Genomic DNA, 18,006 nt, shown 5'->3' on the forward strand with positions numbered 1-18,006 from the left:
ACAGAACCGTTTGTAAACACAAATTCGACACACACTGGTGTCAAGTTACGAAAATGAACCTTAAAGCCTGTACATAAGGAAGAAATTACAAAATATGCCTACTTTACTCATGACCTGACATAGACTGTACACAGTAGTGATAATGAAGGCTTTATGTAGGTCCCGTAATAGGACACAGTAGGCCTCTTGGCGTGGTATAATATTACCTTTTTAGTTTTAATTTAGTTAATATGTATGACGTTGGTCCCAAGGCTATATTGTGGCAGATTAAAAAAGAAAACATTTGTGATCTTTGTTCATTTATTTTTAATTAGATTTTAGTTGATACACAAAAAGCGTGTTTTAAAATAAACTTCTGAAATATTAATTTATACTTTATTATAGTTGTATACTGCTGTCACATACAATAGATACCCAAACTCAGTACAAACGTTCGTCAATCACACAAATGCTTGTCTTGCACAAAGATGCGTTGAGACCAATATCTGTTCCTAAAGTGCATTGAATCATTACGTTTGAAATATACCATTAACATACTTGTAAGTCTACAAACCCCCTTAAAAAAAGGCATAATGATTACATTATTTTTCTTTGCTCCTTTTAGAAGTATTTGAAAAAAATGCTAAGTTGTAAAATAAAACTACAAAATCTATAAAAGCGTATATTTCTGGGGTACAATAATGTTCTTAAAATAACATTGTAACGTCTGTTGTGTTATAATACTAGGTATACAGCGTGTATTGTAATATAAACTGTCTCAAATACAACACCCGCTATAAAGGTACAGTCAAAGACAAATTCTATAAAAAAATATTCTTTTCTGATTTGCGTCGAGAGAAGTTTTAAACAGACTAGAAAAATAAATGTCATGAAAGACGATATCTAATAACTGTTGTCTTTAACTATACATTAAGCAATAAATTGTTATATTGCTATTAAAATTTCAATGATTTGTGTTTATCATTATAGTTCAAGTAGTTATTAAAAAGCATTATATTGGAGACAATTCACAAAAATAAGATCTATTTATTTATAAAAGTTGTATGAAACACTACGAACAGACAGGAAGGCCTCATTATCAAGTTATAAAAACTATCGACAAGTATTATGCGGGGATCGAACCCGAGACACATTGCTCTCAGAGGGCTTGGTGTCCTGAACCACGCGGCTATCCGTGCAGTCTAATATACTATGCACTGTATATAGACTATATGCACAAATCTTACTTCTTCTTTATGAAACCCATCCAAAGGTTCTCCGTAAAAGATCCCTTAAAAGACTGCCTATAGTGGCACCATGTATTATTTAAATTTAATAAACTCTTTAAGTCCATTCATTGAATATAATACAACTCGCACGGTTTATTTTGCATCACCTATTAGAGATTTTGACCAATAGTTGTTACCACTCGATAATAGACCTTATTCTTTATATACGTAGGTCGTTTGGCAGATCTAAGAAATTTGATTCTTTAGCCTAACATATAGAGCAAAAACATCAATCATAATAAGTTTTTTTTGGGAATTCTTTCTTGACTGATTACATGTACTGTGGATCTCACGTTATTAATTACAAATGATTGAAAAGTAAACCTTATTCCTATGACATAAGGCTCAGTTTCGTACAAAGCGTTATTATTATCAAGCTATCGAATTTTCAGGAAAAAATACATTTTACGAACGGATTTTTTTTTATTTATGTTCAAAACATAATAATATTTGCTCGCAGATTGTATCAACCAATAATTTAACAAGTTTTGTCCTTAATAGATACATATAACAATTTCTTGATCACAGACAAATATAAACCTTATTGCTACGACTTATAGTTCATTATTAGTTTGTCTATCAGACAGATTTGTTACTCTACGCTAATTTTAAATAGACTTGATTTCAATTGATATCAAAAGTTAGATTTTATTTGTAAACTTCTAAAACATAGTATAAGCTTGCGACTTCGTCTGTAAAAGTATTCGCGAGATTGCCTCTAACAGCGCCATCTGTTGATCGCTTTACAAACTTGGTAATATTACTTTACTTATTATGCCATAGTAATTTTGTATTATGAATCCAGTTTTTTATGCCTACTATCAGCTGTTATCGCCAAAAGCCTTGCTTTATGAGCTCAATCCTCGTGAAAATTCGCTTCTTAAACTTTTAACAAGTATCAAGATTCTCCAAGCTATGTTGGGATCAATGAATAACGTAGTTGATATAGCAATTGATCGGCATTTCTTATTTTTTAACCCAGTCACAAACTTAGGGTTTTTTATCTAAAATAAGCGCAAATTTTCATAAAAACCTTACTTAAACAGTTAATAGCACGCATATTTTTTTAAATTTAATTTTTCATATAATTTCATAAACAATTTTATGATTTTCTTTTAACGAACTATATTAAGTTTATACATTTTTATTGTATAAAAATGACATTTGATTTGAATGGTAACACCATCATCTTCAAGTAAATGTTGCCATGTTAAAACATTCCTTTTAATGTTGTTCAGTTATAAAACCACGCTTTTTAGAAGAAAGCTGATTCTAGGACAATTTGTGATCTCATGGAGACCAGTTTTTGATATGAAATATTCAGTTTAGCATTTGGCTACTGAAATGCTGGTTTTTAAGGCTTTTCGAGCAAGGCATGTTGTAAGTCTACAATACCTGTTGTTTTTAGTCTAGTAATAAAGTAATTCAGGGTGTATTAAAACATATTAAGAGGATACCGTGTTTTGGCATTGGTAATAAATAGGCAAATTTTTTAAACACTGGCATAATAAAAGCATGAAATTCAATAATTAGCCTTTTAGACATAGTTCTCAATATTGTAATATGAAATTTACCATCAAGAGATATTGCCTTTCTCCGCCATCAGTCGCAATACACCCAGAACTACGAAAGCAAACCAACCACAGGAAACAAGGGATTTTATTCATAGATATCGCTTAGAAGACAGGCATTATGCCCTTCTTTGCACAGTAACTTGGTATTGAAACACCCAATATGTGCTTTATTGCCCTTACTGGGCCCTCACAATACTTGGTAAATTCAAACGCGAACAAAACGATTCACGAACGATATCTATTATGGTATCTTAGGATGCATTAGTTCTTAAATCTTTTTTGGTATAATTATCATGTTGATGGTCTATTACCACGACTTAAAGTAACATTGTCATAGTTTTGGACGCGTGCCGCAACCCACTCCCACAACCACAATAATATTTCTTTAAAAGTGGCGGAATGTCTTAAAATATGTCGTTAGAAGACATTTTTATTAAATTTGCTGACTAATTAATTTATATTTGTGATGATTATCATCTCCATTATATGTTGCGATGACACAAGTAACAGATCAAAACACTACTCAGCTCATGATTAAGGACTGTGGTTGGGGCTGAAACTAGTCGGGCTCTCCCGATAAATAAGCATCAACGCCTCACGCAACTTTTATACTTTCACATGTGACCAGTTGCACTCACTGCCTCTCAACACCAGTCATATCTAGACTATCATCATCAGATTCGTAGGGACTGCCGCTCTGCTCCTGGCGCGGGTCTGCGTACGTCAGGCTGTGCTCGTGAATGTACTGCAGCTTGTCCTGCACGTGACCCAGTAGGGCCCGCTGCGAGGGTTCTGAAGCCCAGCAGGACTCCATGACCTCCCAGCAGTCGTCGGAGAAGTGGGGCAGGCGCTCGGGGCGAAGACCTAAGAGTTCAAGAAAATTAGTAATGCAAGTCAACAATTTTAACTTATAGAGTAAGAATGTGGTTATCAATGAGCAAATTAATTTAACTTGATTGTAATCAAATTACATTAATTTGCTTAATATTATTTTGAAAGTATGTAGATGTAACTTTTCTTCTTTTCTCGAACTTCAGATTTTAGGAGGGAAAATATGGGAGAGGTAAATCCCTTTATCTTCTAACCGGAGAGAAACAATATGTTTACCTCTTTTCACCTTACTCCATAGTTGTTCTTTATTCTGGAACGTCTCGAATGCTGAAGGTAGTTTGATGTTCCCCGCACACACGTACCTGTAAGCAATCAGTGTAGGAATAATTAACTAAACTCAGTTCAATTTTTTTGAAGTTCCTGAACAAATATAATAGGGAACTATCATTTTAATTTACATTGTGTTATAGTAGCAGGTATATGTTGATGTTGTTCTTAAAAAACGACTCCTCACTTAAGACTTTAATCCTTGAGTCGCGGGGGGTTTCACAAACATTCAAGTCATGCACCCACACCCGTGTTTTGGCAAATAAATGATCTTTATCTTTATCTTTATCACACTCAGAACCAGCATTTCGCGGACCAGAGAAACGCTTATCGCTCGAAACGTCGCATAAAATGGGTTTCGTGTGTTGACAGCAATCTGTCGGCTATTAGTGTTGCCTCAATTTCTCCTATCGCAGGTCTGCTGTCAAAATTTACAGCACGCGAGGCTTTTAACTATCATTCGTCTCGATAAAATCACTTACAACCTTATCAGACTCACCAAAACAGTATCCCGAAGGCGTATACATCGACAGCGGCATCATAGTCCCCGGCCAGTAGTTCTGGCGCCATGTGTACGGGGGTCCCAACCACGGAGCCCGACATGAGGGCCTCGGCCGCGCAGAAGCCGAGGTCCGAGAGCGCCGCGCGGTCGGCGGAGTCCAGGAGGACGTTCTTCATCTTGATGTCGCGGTGAACCAGGCCCAGGGAGTGCAGGTAGCGGATACCTGGGCGGAAAGTGATATTTTTGTTAGTGTTTTGGGTTGGATGCAAAATGTATTTGAGTACGAGATCAATGGCGATCAAAGCACAACCCTTTTTTATGCCTAGCAGTGAGAAGCAGATTGGTAAGGGTAAAATCACACATTGTTTTTAAAACAAGTGTATTTTCCATGATTGCAGTGCCAACCGTAGAGATTTATGTAAAGTGAAAATAAATTAAAGTGGCTATGTACGAAGCGTACTGCTCTTCGTCTAATAGTCTACACACACAACTAAATACTGTCGCTGTGACGGAGTTTTTATCCTGATTCTATGTCCCCCATTCATTTTCGATTTGTAGCGGGCGTGTCCGCGGGCATCACCAATATCTTAATTTCAGTCCAACTCTAGTGTACTTGTAAATTGTGTCACGTAATTTGTAAGTGCAGTACACTGCGTCCTTGTCCCGCGCCGCTGTGGGTGTCCAGCCTGCGGGTCGTACCTTCCACGATGTCCCTGGCGATGCGCAGCCTGCTGGGCCAGGCGAGGCCGGCGCGCACGGCGGCGTGCAGGTCGCGCACCTTGCGCTCCGACACCAGCAGCACGCACGGGCCCGCGCCGCTGTGCCGCTGCACCACCGAGCCCAGCAGCCGGACGATGCGCGGGTGCGCGGGGATGCTTCTGCAGACCACACAGGTATCAGTGAAGGAAGACGAGCGTAAGCCTATAAGCCTACCAGCGAAAGCAATGACGATCTCGACAGACTTGAAGAATGACCCCTAAGTTTTTCAAATTTTGAGGTTAAGGACTCGGAATAGATAAAAAACTAGCTTATGAAAGTGATAACGTATGTATATCTAATATGGGAAATAAAATATTTCATTCCACGGCAGCGCGCCTTTGAAGTTCTCGACCCGCGGTAGTGTCGCACTAAGGCGGGCGCGTCAGTCAGGTTAATTTGATCTTCTATGAAGAACCTGGTGTTCTTAGTCCCCCATGGACGACGAAGACCGATTCAGGAGTTCAGAATCACAGCGCAAAGAAAGACAAAGGAAGTCGAACACATAGAGGGTTACTTTTCGGCAACTAAAAGTCATGAAACTGCATGTCCATTAAATCTGAATTGTTACTGGTACAGTACTTTCGTATTTATGATAAGATCAATAATTTATAGAGGCTTTTGTACAGACCTGGTATAGAAGAACTCCATGGCCAGTTCTCGGTAGTGCCTCTCGTCTGCCGGTAGCACTGACTTCACGGCGACGGGCGACCGTCCCGCCCAGCTGCGGGCGCTGTACACTACTCCGTATTGACCGCGACCTGCAGGTGGTATACCAGGTGTAGGACGTGCATAGTTCGAGAAAAGTAGTTCCGTCAAAGCCCACAAGACGGACGAACCACTTAGCTAACTAGTTATTCGTGCAGCACTTAGTCCAAAAAAAGTTAAATTTTTATTTTGAATAGTGGGCTTCGGGATACATTATCGATGATTTTTCTTAATTTAAGTTGACAGTTATCGATTATTCATAAGATTGTATGACAACTGAAGCATTAACATTTTGTTTTCTTCTTGACCAAGTAAAATGAACTGTGGATAAATTTTTAAGCAATAATTTCCTTACCGATTTCCCTTCCCAATTCAGGAGTTCCGTACATGAGTAGGTCACACATGGACGTACTTTCGAGACATAAACGGGCGAATGTCGGCGCGTATCTGTAATAGAACCAAAAATTTATTATAAAGGCTTGGGCTCACCCTATCTGTTTACAAACCGCCGTTAATGTACATTTGTAGACCGATATACAACCAATTCGATTTTGCCGTACAAAAATTGCTGCTTGGTAAAGTGGGGATTACATATTTCTGTCTCTCTACGTCTTAGCGCATGCAAGTGACAACAGATTGATTTTAATATTTTTGTATAACATGTTGGTAAAACTTACTTCTTCCTAATAGCTAGCTTGATATCCTCAGTGTGATGCAGTCGGCTGGCCAGCGCACTCTCCAGCGCGGCGAGGGCTGATTGGTAGCGCTCGTGGGCTGTGCTCAGTCTTTCCAATATCTAGCGGATGATAAGCGGATTTGTGATTAATCGTACTTAAATTGTGATCGCTGATAACTCACCACGCCAAAACCCACGCTGCGGGACGTGTCCAGGGCTAAATTCCTGTATTGGACAAGCATTTGTGAAAGCCTCTTTTTGTGAAGATCGCATCAGAAGCTCTTCAGCATTCTTGGGCAGCTTGGATGCTATTGGAAGAGTGAGAAGAGAGACCCGTGAATTCCCGCGTTGGACAAGCATTTATGTGATTCACAATTGCTCTTTTGATTTTGATTGTTTAAAAATACTTGACATACATTAGACGTGTTTGCGGTTTTCACAGCTGCCTCTAAATTGAGACCAACACTTGGGGTCTTGCTCCATATCATGGCGTAGAGCGGCGTCTGCTTTTTGGTGCGTTGATTATCATTAGAAATAGTGTTATCGTGGCATATAGTTGGCCAGACCACGTTGACCACGTTGGCCTCGCAGCCCGCCACCAGCCTTGTGGGACACACACAGCATCACTGACCTGCGCGGAGATGAGCCTGGCCAGCCGCTGCGGCGCGAGCGCGTGCAGCGCGGCGGCCGCGCCCCGGCGCCGCCACTGCGGGGACAGCACGCAGCACGCCGCCTGCTCCGCGCCGCCCACCAGCCGCAGTCTGCCAGAAGACAGAGGTATTATAACTTTATCAAGCCATAAAAGAAATGTGTGCGGGACAAGTGAAAAAGAATGCAGGTTGCAGAGGATCTGCCTGATCCAACGAAATCCTCAAGTTGCGACCGCCTCCAGTACGCCGGTACCTCTGCAGAACCACTAGCTAGAAGGTGAACTACCGACGAACAAAGAAGAATAAAGAGCCCGCTAATCGTCGATGGAGACTCTATGCATGCGGGTGGTTCGCCGGCAGCACCTTTACGCCGGCTCAAGGCAACAATACTAGGTTGTCAACAAAAGTACTGGGTACTAAGATTGAGAAAGAAAATACGTTTATTCACGCACGCGTGTGACACAGCCTTACAAACAATAAACATAAATAATAAAAAAATAGCAGTCGTTAGAAATAAGAAAAGACGAGTTACAATTAAAAAACAGTAATGGGAAATATGTGCCACACCCCACGTGAAACGGCCCTTGCTCAGCATAATGCTGAGACCCTGTACAGGACAAAAGCCTCAGCGCTGATTTTCAGCGAGAGCCGAAGCTAACGCGATGACGTCTGCTGGGGCAAGAATTAAATAAGGTGTAAAAAATAAACTAAACAGATGTCATAATAGAAAAAAATAAATACCGACTAAAATCGACTACATAGATAAATATTCCTTGGCAACACTCGGGAAGCCTTTCGCGCAGATTTGGTTCAATCCATGCCAAATATGTGAGTGTCAACGTCAAAATGTCATGTAATAAACCAAAATCATGGCGGCGCCTATCCCAAGTATTACGCAATACGCAAGAATTATGTAATGAGTGCGATGTTTATATTGATTGTGATGTTTGTAATACTGCAAATTTGTGGAAAGTGTTTGTTGGAAAGTAATGGTGTACAAGACTTGAGAACTCTGCATGTCGGTATGATTTCCGTGGGCCACACCCCAGGTGAGTAAATTAAATAGAAATAAATACTTAGATACGACCTCTAAACTAGCGAAATAGTGAGATAATAAATTATATTAGTGTTTTTAAATTAAAATTGTATTATATAAAATTTTATTAGTGCATTTCGAATCGATTGCACCCCACATCACACGTGCTATCCTAAGATAATGCTTCTTCTGCCACATAAAGACACGGGGTCCTGTCTACGTGTTGCCGAGCACATCACAAGCGACCTTTCTACTTCAACGGGATCGTTTACTTCGGGCCTCTCTCCGTGACCGTCGGACGCACCAAACAGAAGGCTATGTGACTATCTTTACATGTCTCACGACACAAGCCATCACCAAAGCCTAGCCAGGCCATGGACGCTAAGAAATTAACATCGGCTCCATGAGGATCCGATAAAAGCGTCCGTTGCTTTGTCATACATCTTTGAGGTCTTTGACGCTTTGTACAATAGGTTTGCGCCAGTTCTCTTTGCCCAGACAGAGCGGAGTGAAGTTCTTATCCACTGCCACCACATCTCGATGCTTTCCCACGTCTATACGGAGGAAGAACTCCCTGAGGTTACATATCTCGCGGTAAAAAAATCCTCAAAGAAGATTATAGATGTTAAATGCCGTGATGGCCTTGTCGTCGAATGGATTTGAACCCTAGCAATAAGAAGGACAATAAAGGCTAGTATTATATTATTAAATGATGTGACGGTTTACACACAGTGCATATACATTTATAAAATTTTTGACATATTTTGTGCTTTTGCATATATTATAATGTCGCTGGCGATTTGAGTGAGTTTCCTTTTTTTTTCCCCTTGCTCAGATCGATCTGGTACTTTCCTCAAAAGGCCAGTCCAAAGAAATACCGTGCATTGGTTTATACATTTATATTCGCATTTAAATTGTCTGGACTTCAAAAGAGACTGTGACCCTTGAGTTTGTTTCGACATTTCTTCTCAGGGTAGTCAGATAGGAAATGTCGACTCCAGCGTTCTAAAAAAAAAAGACTTATAAAAGTGATGATATTATATCCTACTTACGGAATAAATGATTTCATTTCATTTCCATATTTATTGGGAGCGCCCGACTAGTTTCGGACGCAACCGGAGTTTTTAAACATGAGCTGACGTGCATCATTTAATAATGTATCGGTCTCACGATAGTTAATACAAAAATATGGTATAATATTATATTGGTGTAAAAGCAACTGACTTGTAGAGCAGCCGCCGGAGCGAGTCCAGCAGCGACCGCAGCAGGGGGAAGCAGGCGTGCGGCGCCAGCTCCACCTGGCGCGCGACGGACAGCAGCTGGCGCATGGCCTCGCTGGCCGGCCGCCCGCCCAGCTCCGCGCGGCACGACCACTCCAGCGACTCCAGGCATCTGACGCACACCCACACTTACACATTAATACATCACACACACAAACAGCGGCCCAAGAACGAACAGATGCAATGGATCAAATTAAACGTAGTTCTAAAAGAAACTTTAATTTATACAGTTAATCACACTCTTGCTTGTCAGTATTGCTACCGCGAAAAAAAACTAACTAAACAGGCAAAATGATACTTCTCACTTCGCAGGCCTCAACAACCGTTGCATCAATTTACAAATTGCATACTTTAAAATAATAATAAATAAAATGATCTCACCTTTGTAAAGTTCCAAAATAAATATCCTTGAGGCAATCCACAAACGTAGCTAACTTCAGACTTATTTTTTGGCTCAGTTTTGAAAGAACTGTAAAAATAGAGGGAAATGAGTCAATATCCTTCAGGAAGCTATACAACTAGGTATACATATACCCGTATTATTGACTATCTTAGTCATACATCGACATCAATTTCTAAATTTACTCGAAGCAGATATGCTGATGTTCTATACCAGTCTGCTGCACATCGAGCTCGGCCTGCTTGACGGAGATGTTGACGCTGTTGGTGCAGGCGGTGGTGGCAGTGGTGGCCGTGGTGGTGGTGGTGGCGCTGCTGCGGCTGCCCCACGAGCGCGCCGCCGTCGACACAGAGAACATCTCCGCCTCGTTCTCCACCAGGATCTTGTTAAACGGAGGGGATTCTTCTTCCACTGGCTGGAGGAGACAAGAGTATTTGAGGGGTTTTGGAAAAACAGACTTTGCCCTACAGACAGCATGTGGATCAAACTCACACTATTTTAGACGTAACAGTTTTTACATCATGGCAAAAAATCTGAAGGAGCTCTTGTAACTATGGGCGTTCCGCAGGGTTCAATACTAGGCCCTTTTCTTTTTCTAATCTATATTAACGATTTACCCTTTCATGTAAGGGATAATCACAAGATTTTATTATTTGCTGACGACACATCTCTTGTTTTCAAAATTAAGCGTCAGCTTCAAAACTTTCAGGAAATTAATGTTGCCCTTGCAAAGGTTGTCCATTGGTTCAATATAAATAATCTTCTTTTGAATCCCAGTAAAACTAAATTAATTAAATTTTCAATGCCAAATGTAAGGCAATTAAGAACCAACGTACAACTGAATGGGATAGAGTTGGACCCTGTTGAGTCCACTGTCTTTCTTGGCATAACTGTTGATGCCAAACTACAGTGGGGCCCTCACATAAACAAGTTATCCGGCAGGCTCAGTTCAGCCGCCTATGCTGTAAAAAAAATTAGACTGATAACTGATGTGGATACAGCCAGAATAGTTTATTTCAGTTATTTTCATAGCCTTATGTCGTACGGGATCCTCCTCTGGGGAGGCTGTGCAGATATTCATTCCATCTTTGTGCTTCAGAAAAGGGCCGTCCGCGCTATTTATAATTTGGGCCCAAGAGTTTCTCTCCGAGAGAAATTCAAAGAGATAAACATTCTGACTGTAACTTCACAGTACATATTTGAGAATTTAATGTTTGTTCATAAAAACGAATCAAACTTTGTAAAATTGTCCGATATCCACTCAATGAATACAAGGAACAAACATAATTTAGCCGTACATGCTACTCGTCTCCATAGAGTAAGCAACTCGTTCATGGGTCAATGTATACGTTTCTACAACAAGCTTCCCATTCATGTTCGTAAGCTACCGACTAAGAAATTTAAAACTTTTATTAAATTAAAACTATCCGGAAAAGGATATTACAAAATATCAGATTATTTAAATGATAAAAATGCTTGGGATTGAACTGCTCGCTTATACAGCTATCATTATTTATGTACATAAATATTGACATGTTTTGTGCTTTTGCATATAATCTTATACATATGTGACATTTTTTGTGCTTTTGCATGAATTTATTTTTGTTAATATTAATTATTATTTGATTTGATAACATGCAACTCATTTGCGTTATTATTTTTTAAATCTTTTTTATACATTTTTTTTTGTAAGTACAAACCTTATGCAGGTATATTATCAATTTATTGCAATACTCTGCATTAGTTTATACACTCGAATTTGAAAATTGTCTGGACTTTAAAAGAGACTGCGACCCCTGAGTTTGTTTCGACATTTCTTCTTAGGGTAGTCAGCTAGGAAATGTCGGCTCCATCGTTCTCAAAAAAGACATGTAAAAGTGATAAAAAATATCCTATTTGCAGAATAAATAATTTCATTTCATTTCATTTCATTTCATCACAAACATCTTAAAACCTAATTATTTCGCTTAAAGTTACTGAGTAATGAATCTTTAACTCATATAGAAATTCGGGTATTTGAGGTCACGACGCCAAGCCAACAGAGAGTGACGTGTTGCGGTTTCGATCCACGCTTATTTCAAGCCTTTGTGATTCTGAGTCTAAGTACAATAGTTAGTAGTTAAGAAAACCCCCATATACTAACCTTGACCTTAAACGAGTCCGAGTAGCTCTCCTCGCTGGAGCGTATGATCTCGTAGTCATCGAAGTTGTAGGTGTCGTAGGAGACAGCCTCCTCCACGTCGCGCGGCGGCGAGGGCGAGCTGCGCGCGGACGAGTAGAACACAGAGTTGGACACCGCGAACCGAGGGTCCTGGTGCCAGGGCAGGTCTGCGGGGCAGAGGTAAAAGGAGCTATATTAAGGGCACAATGGACAAATGAAAACTTTAGTTCTGCTAGTACAAATATATGTCGTTATGGCCTTGCGGTTGTATTCATTAATTTATATATATAAGTAATGGCGACTTGGACGACACAGCAAATTAAACAAAATTGAGTTTCTCTGAAAGTAAAGAATTTATTGTTTAATCTAGGTATACACATCTGATACATGTAAACAAAGGTAAGTATTTGTAACAAAATCTCACCTGAAAGTAAAGAAACGACATTTAATGCTATTAATCACAATGTCGATTCCCAAATCACAATTACTGTTAGTCTTCAATGTAACGAACAAAATTAATTTCAAATAAGTTTTCTCATGACAGCTAAACGATTCATAGACAAGACAAATCATACCACAGATTAATAAAACAGTGTCTATTCTATTTATAGATAATATTTAAAGAAAAATATATTTTTCTTTACATATATACGAGGTACAGGTTTCGATCCCAACGCTCGCAAAATACCAATGTGACTTTTACAAAGTTTTATGTTCTTTCTTATTTATTCTAAAACACTACTAATTAACGGTGAAGGAAACCTGTATTACCAAATATTGGAATCTGAAATAGTTAACCCGCTATAAGCCACCATGGTCAATGCTCAAACCTTCCCTATATGGAAAGAAGTCTATGCCCAACAGTGGGACCAATATTTCAATCATTAATTTATACAACAGTTCCATACTTCACGAATATCTAAGCTAAGTCAATATCAACCCTATATCCACTAGTATAGAGTATACATTACCGTCGACACTCCAGTCCATGTTGTTGATCTCGACCCTCATCTCCTCCAGCACCTCCTGCATGATCTGCAGCAGCTCGCGCTTCTTGTCACCTTCAGAGAACTTCTCGTTTATAGTCTGAGGAAGAAGCAAGGATGTTAAACATTGCGGGTTTTGTGAGAGCATTAGACTAATATGAATGGGTATAAGGAGTAATGAATATGAAAAAGGTTGTTTCAGTAAATATAGGACTTTTTCCAGGCTATATTATGAAAATTTATTTTCGCACTAGTTTTATTATATCTAGAATATCTAGTTTTCAGATTTTTATTAATTGAATACATACGTATAAGTCAGATTTTTGGGACTTCGCTATAACAAGTTTTTCAAGACCTTAAGATTCCTCGATATTTCGATAAAGAGCACGACACCCAACTGATAAAAGACCTAGACACCTAAACCATCAGGACCAGTTATCAACTAATTCTTTTTTTGCGGTTGTTCCTTGTATGGTAGAAGTTTCCTCACCTCATACAACTGCTGTTCCTGCCTGGCCACGTACTGTATCTTCTTGGGCACGACCTGCAGCTCCCGCGCCATGTCGAACGACGCCAGGATGAACTGCTGCAGGAGTTTCACGTGGACCTGGGTTTCAAATATGTCATTTATAGACAGATTTCAAGATTCATGACAAAGTAGTCGTAAGCATGATAAATATTTGTAAGCTTCTTCAACTGCCTTTTCTCATCTTAAATCAATTGGACGTTTTAGGCTTGATAGATCTATACACGGTGATTTTTTAGTCGTCTTACAAAAGCAGTCCAGTTCATGTATCCGACGTAAAATACCCTTAGGTGCGATTATATTTTTTTTATCATCAACTAAGATAATAAGTACGAAGACAATTAAACAAGAGAAATCTGAAATATACTCTTAAAAATGATAAAATTGCCGCCGCCCGCGGCCGTCACCATTGTTACAAGGCTCGGACCGCGCTCGCAACAGAGCTGTGTTTCTAAAAAACTACGAATTGCATCATAATATTGAATAAAAATTGCATTATTTTTTCTTTCAAATCTCATAATTCCTATTTTTTTATCATGAACGTGTTCCAGTCATTGGATACATGAACTGGGCTGGTTTTGTAAGACGACTAAAAAATCACGGTGTATAGCTCAATGTCGGGAATTATTTTTCTAAGTTATCCACCAGGTGAATTGGTGAGTGTTTTTTTTTATAGCGATTTGGATAGGGACCACATTGCTATATTTAAGAACCGGCGGAATCCTTAACTCATGTCTCAAGACAAACGCTTCTCAACCAAACATAACATAAAACAACATAAACATAACATAAAACATACAAAAATATGATTCCATGACATCCATTGGTCGACAAAATTTCCAACTTTAGAACTCGCATGCTGAGCCTTCTTCTTTGTAATCGGAATCTTCATGGACACCCGCTCCCTTAGGAGAAAACCGATGACGTCAGACTCTTTCTGACTAAACCTGAACTGTCCTACATATTCTGAGCCATAGTGTCGGTGTATGGCAATGCAGACAGACCTCGCTGAGCCTGGTGCAGTAGTCCAGCAAGTAGGAGTGCAGGCTGTCGCTGGCGAACTTCACGACGGCGGGCAGCAGGCCGCGCGACACGCCGCGCTCGCCGCCGCGCCCGGGACTGTCCTCCAGCAGGACGCACTGACTCTTCACGGGGTGCTTCGGAGGGGGGGTGGCTGAGGGGGGATGTTACACTATTACGTAAATCACATTTATAAACTAACTTTCTTGCTTATTTGTTTGTTTATCGTTTCGGTTGGATTTTTGTAACTCAATTTTGAGGCACGTCCCGATAAACTAGCAGGCTAGAATTTTCAGAGCAGCTTCAAAGAAGTACCATGTAATTTACGACTGTAAAAACGGCTGGACCGATTCCGATAAAGTTTGAATTGAATGACATTTAAAAACGTACGTATTTAGATTTTTTAAACTATTAATTTTTAATTAAGGATTTTAAGGCTAATGCCGATGGTTTTTTATAGCTATTCACACATGCTGTGCGATTATCAAAACGGGACCTAGTTTAACTTTGATTTACTCACTCATCATCTCCCACTGGTCCATGAGATCGGTCATGAAGGCGGTTTGCTCTTCATGCAGTCTTTTCTCCTCTCCTGCGCTTTTTGGGGCCTGCTCATGGTTGTGTCTGAAAATAAGTTAATGAATACAGAACTACATTACTACTAATTCAGATAGCTGTTTACTGAGACACATTTCAACATTTCGATGACTAATCGATTTAGTTCTCGTGTCGTTGGGAGTTTGTAACATAAATACCACGGACAGCCGAGTAGTGACAAGCATTTGTCTGATCTACGAATGCTTGAACTTAACTTGAATATTTGTAATACATCCCCGACAAAAAAATAAATTCCTTAGTTTGGGAATGGTTTGTTTCTAATAAATCTCCTAAAACTATTTTTGACAGCGTAAATGTGATGTAATGTGCTGGAAATCAAACCCACAACACTTGTAATTGAATATGCAAGTTGAATCAGATACTCGTACCTAAAAATCCACTTCAAAGCGTCCACATTGATCCGTTTCTCCGTCTTCTTCTCTTCCGTGCTAACTCCTGCTCTGTTCACGTCTTCGCTGTCGGAGAAGAGAACGAACAGCACTTGCGAGTTCGGGTTCACCTCTTTTATTTGATGGAGGTCAAGGCAATTCTGCAGACAGTAAAGTGCTAAAGTAGATCTTCTAGAATCTTCTAGATGTAAGTCGAAGTCGATAAACTAACAAAATCGCTGCATATTATTATTATTTGTTGATACAAAAATATAAACAATATATGCAAAAAAAATGCTCAACGTGAAATGGCATACTTCCAAAATAATGTACGAAAATAAATACTGTCTGTCGTAGTATTGTTTTGTATTTTTTTATAGACAAAGCAAATAAAACGTATTTCTTATTCACAGTATTTAATTGACAGTGGCAGCAAAACTTAAGTCATAATTAAAAAAAAGGGGACAAGTGCGAGTTGAACTCGCGTGGAGAGGGTTCCGTACGATGTTACCTATCATGTTTTTTTTTAATCTGACCCAAATTTGTTTATGTAAGTTGGTACGCACAATATTGAGTGATTTACCATGTTATTTTAATATCATGGACTTCTTATAGGTTTTCCTATAATCAATAAGGAGAAAACTAATTTCTGTATTTTTTTTCAAAATTTTAGGTTCAGTAGTTTCGGAGATAAGGGGGGGAATGGTCAATTTTCGTCTATTTTCTTGAATAACTTGGAAACTATTTATTTAAAAATTACAAAAAAATACATTTAAGATCTTCTCAACAAGACCTTTCATTTGATATGCCACACGATGCAGTTTTCAGATTTTTTTTTTAATTTTCCCCTTCCCCCCCAAAAATGACCCCCTTATACAGATTTCATCTGCTCACGTCACACCTCTGTGTTTGGGTCACAGGAATTGATATGTGTACCAAATTTCAACTTAATCAGTCTAATAGATTCGGAGATAATTGACTGTAAGCGACGGACGGACAGACACACGAGTGATCCTATAAGGGTTCCGTTTTTGTATTCTGACGTACCCTAAAAATACACCATTTACAATAAACAATAGAAAAAACATACAATAAAACTCACCTCACCAGAAAACACAGCGGGCTCCGTGCTCTCAGTCCACACAGGCTTCACATCACGTTTATCACCATCCCCATCCCCATGGTCCCCACTCTCACCGTTCTCACCACTCTCACTCCCATCCCCACCGCTCCCCACTCGCGCCATCGAATACAAATTAAAAGTATTCCAAAAGTCCTCTTCGCTTCTCGAAGTGGTGATAGTCCCAGAAATATTATCACTGAAAATATTTTTCCCAATTCTGTCGATCGCATATAAGTAGACTGGGTTGAAATTCTTCAATATACTGTCTCTCTTAGAGTAGAGGTCTGAATGCAGTTTCTTGAGGTTCTGATAGCTGGAGTCCCCTGGGTCTACGTCCAGGTCTGGAGGTATGATGATGCGGAGACCATCTTTCAGGAACTGGTTGTTGATTTCCACTTCCAATATCGTGGTGAGATCAGTCTTGTCTTGTCTTAGTAGGTCCTGGGTACAAGTGAATATAATTTTAACTGTCGAAAAGAACATTTCAATGATAATTTCATCGATCATGACCTTCATCTGTCATAATAACTTGTGTGTTATTCAGATTTCCGAATTTACCTAGCCCAAGATTTTCCCAAGTTTTGTTACTTACATTACATTTTATTTCTTACATTTTCACCATAACTCAGCTAAATACCGTGCTTTATAACCAAGCAAGGTAGCATTGTTATTTAACAAACAAGAAATTACTTGCACAGAGCCATATCTATGTCATCACTATGATTGTTTTAAGTATAGATCTAAACTAGTGTCTTCGGTACAATACCACTCCACGCAACTCCTCACTTCACTTCTTAACAGTTTATTTTATGTTGCTCACCTCGACCGGCAGCGTGTCCCAGGGCCTCTTGTTGCACTCCAACTCCTCGACCAGCTCGAACTCCGAGTTGCCGAGAGTCAGGTGCACCTGCCGCTGGTTACTGCTGCCGTATTGTATTCGGATCTGAAAATGTAATAGGTGCTTAAACAAACTGTAGCTTAATTTGTTTAATTAAACATAAGCGGAATTATTCGCACTTTCTACAGAGCTCAGAGTTATTAAAAAACTTTTCACCGAGCTTCTTTTGGTTTGCACTGAGTCTTCCGAGTGAAATATGCGTGTGTGGTTATTAGTTACCTCATGGCTGTCAAAGTGCTTACCAAATTTGATCAAATTTGGTTGGTACCGTATATGAACCCTAGGGATAAAATTTGGT

General features: G+C 39.4%; 1 protein-coding gene across 2 annotated transcripts in view; it reads right to left on the reverse strand.

Annotated features, from left to right (window-relative positions):
• Window positions 1–648: 648 nt before the first annotated feature.
• Window positions 649–18,006, reverse strand: part of LOC113497925 (dual serine/threonine and tyrosine protein kinase-like) — a 30,915-nt gene continuing 13,557 nt past the window's right edge. For both annotated transcript variants that reach the window (XM_026877738.1, XM_026877739.1), the window contains exons 4-22: window positions 17,631–17,753; window positions 16,790–17,251; window positions 15,688–15,848; window positions 15,222–15,325; window positions 14,686–14,855; window positions 13,646–13,762; window positions 13,141–13,255; window positions 12,152–12,336; window positions 10,222–10,423; window positions 9,990–10,077; window positions 9,553–9,720; window positions 7,274–7,403; window positions 6,644–6,762; window positions 6,322–6,413; window positions 5,890–6,019; window positions 5,202–5,380; window positions 4,500–4,725; window positions 3,950–4,035; window positions 649–3,706 (exon numbers count right to left, since the gene is read on the reverse strand). In XM_026877738.1, coding sequence (XP_026733539.1) covers window positions 3,477–3,706; window positions 3,950–4,035; window positions 4,500–4,725; window positions 5,202–5,380; window positions 5,890–6,019; window positions 6,322–6,413; window positions 6,644–6,762; window positions 7,274–7,403; window positions 9,553–9,720; window positions 9,990–10,077; window positions 10,222–10,423; window positions 12,152–12,336; window positions 13,141–13,255; window positions 13,646–13,762; window positions 14,686–14,855; window positions 15,222–15,325; window positions 15,688–15,848; window positions 16,790–17,251; window positions 17,631–17,753 — 3,087 coding nt within the window. In that variant the 3' untranslated portion in view covers window positions 649–3,476. The remainder of the gene's footprint in view (window positions 3,707–3,949; window positions 4,036–4,499; window positions 4,726–5,201; window positions 5,381–5,889; window positions 6,020–6,321; window positions 6,414–6,643; window positions 6,763–7,273; window positions 7,404–9,552; window positions 9,721–9,989; window positions 10,078–10,221; window positions 10,424–12,151; window positions 12,337–13,140; window positions 13,256–13,645; window positions 13,763–14,685; window positions 14,856–15,221; window positions 15,326–15,687; window positions 15,849–16,789; window positions 17,252–17,630; window positions 17,754–18,006) is intronic.

Source organism: Trichoplusia ni, chromosome 10, assembly GCF_003590095.1.
Source record: "Trichoplusia ni isolate ovarian cell line Hi5 chromosome 10, tn1, whole genome shotgun sequence".
Lineage (NCBI taxonomy): Eukaryota > Metazoa > Arthropoda > Insecta > Lepidoptera > Noctuidae > Trichoplusia > Trichoplusia ni.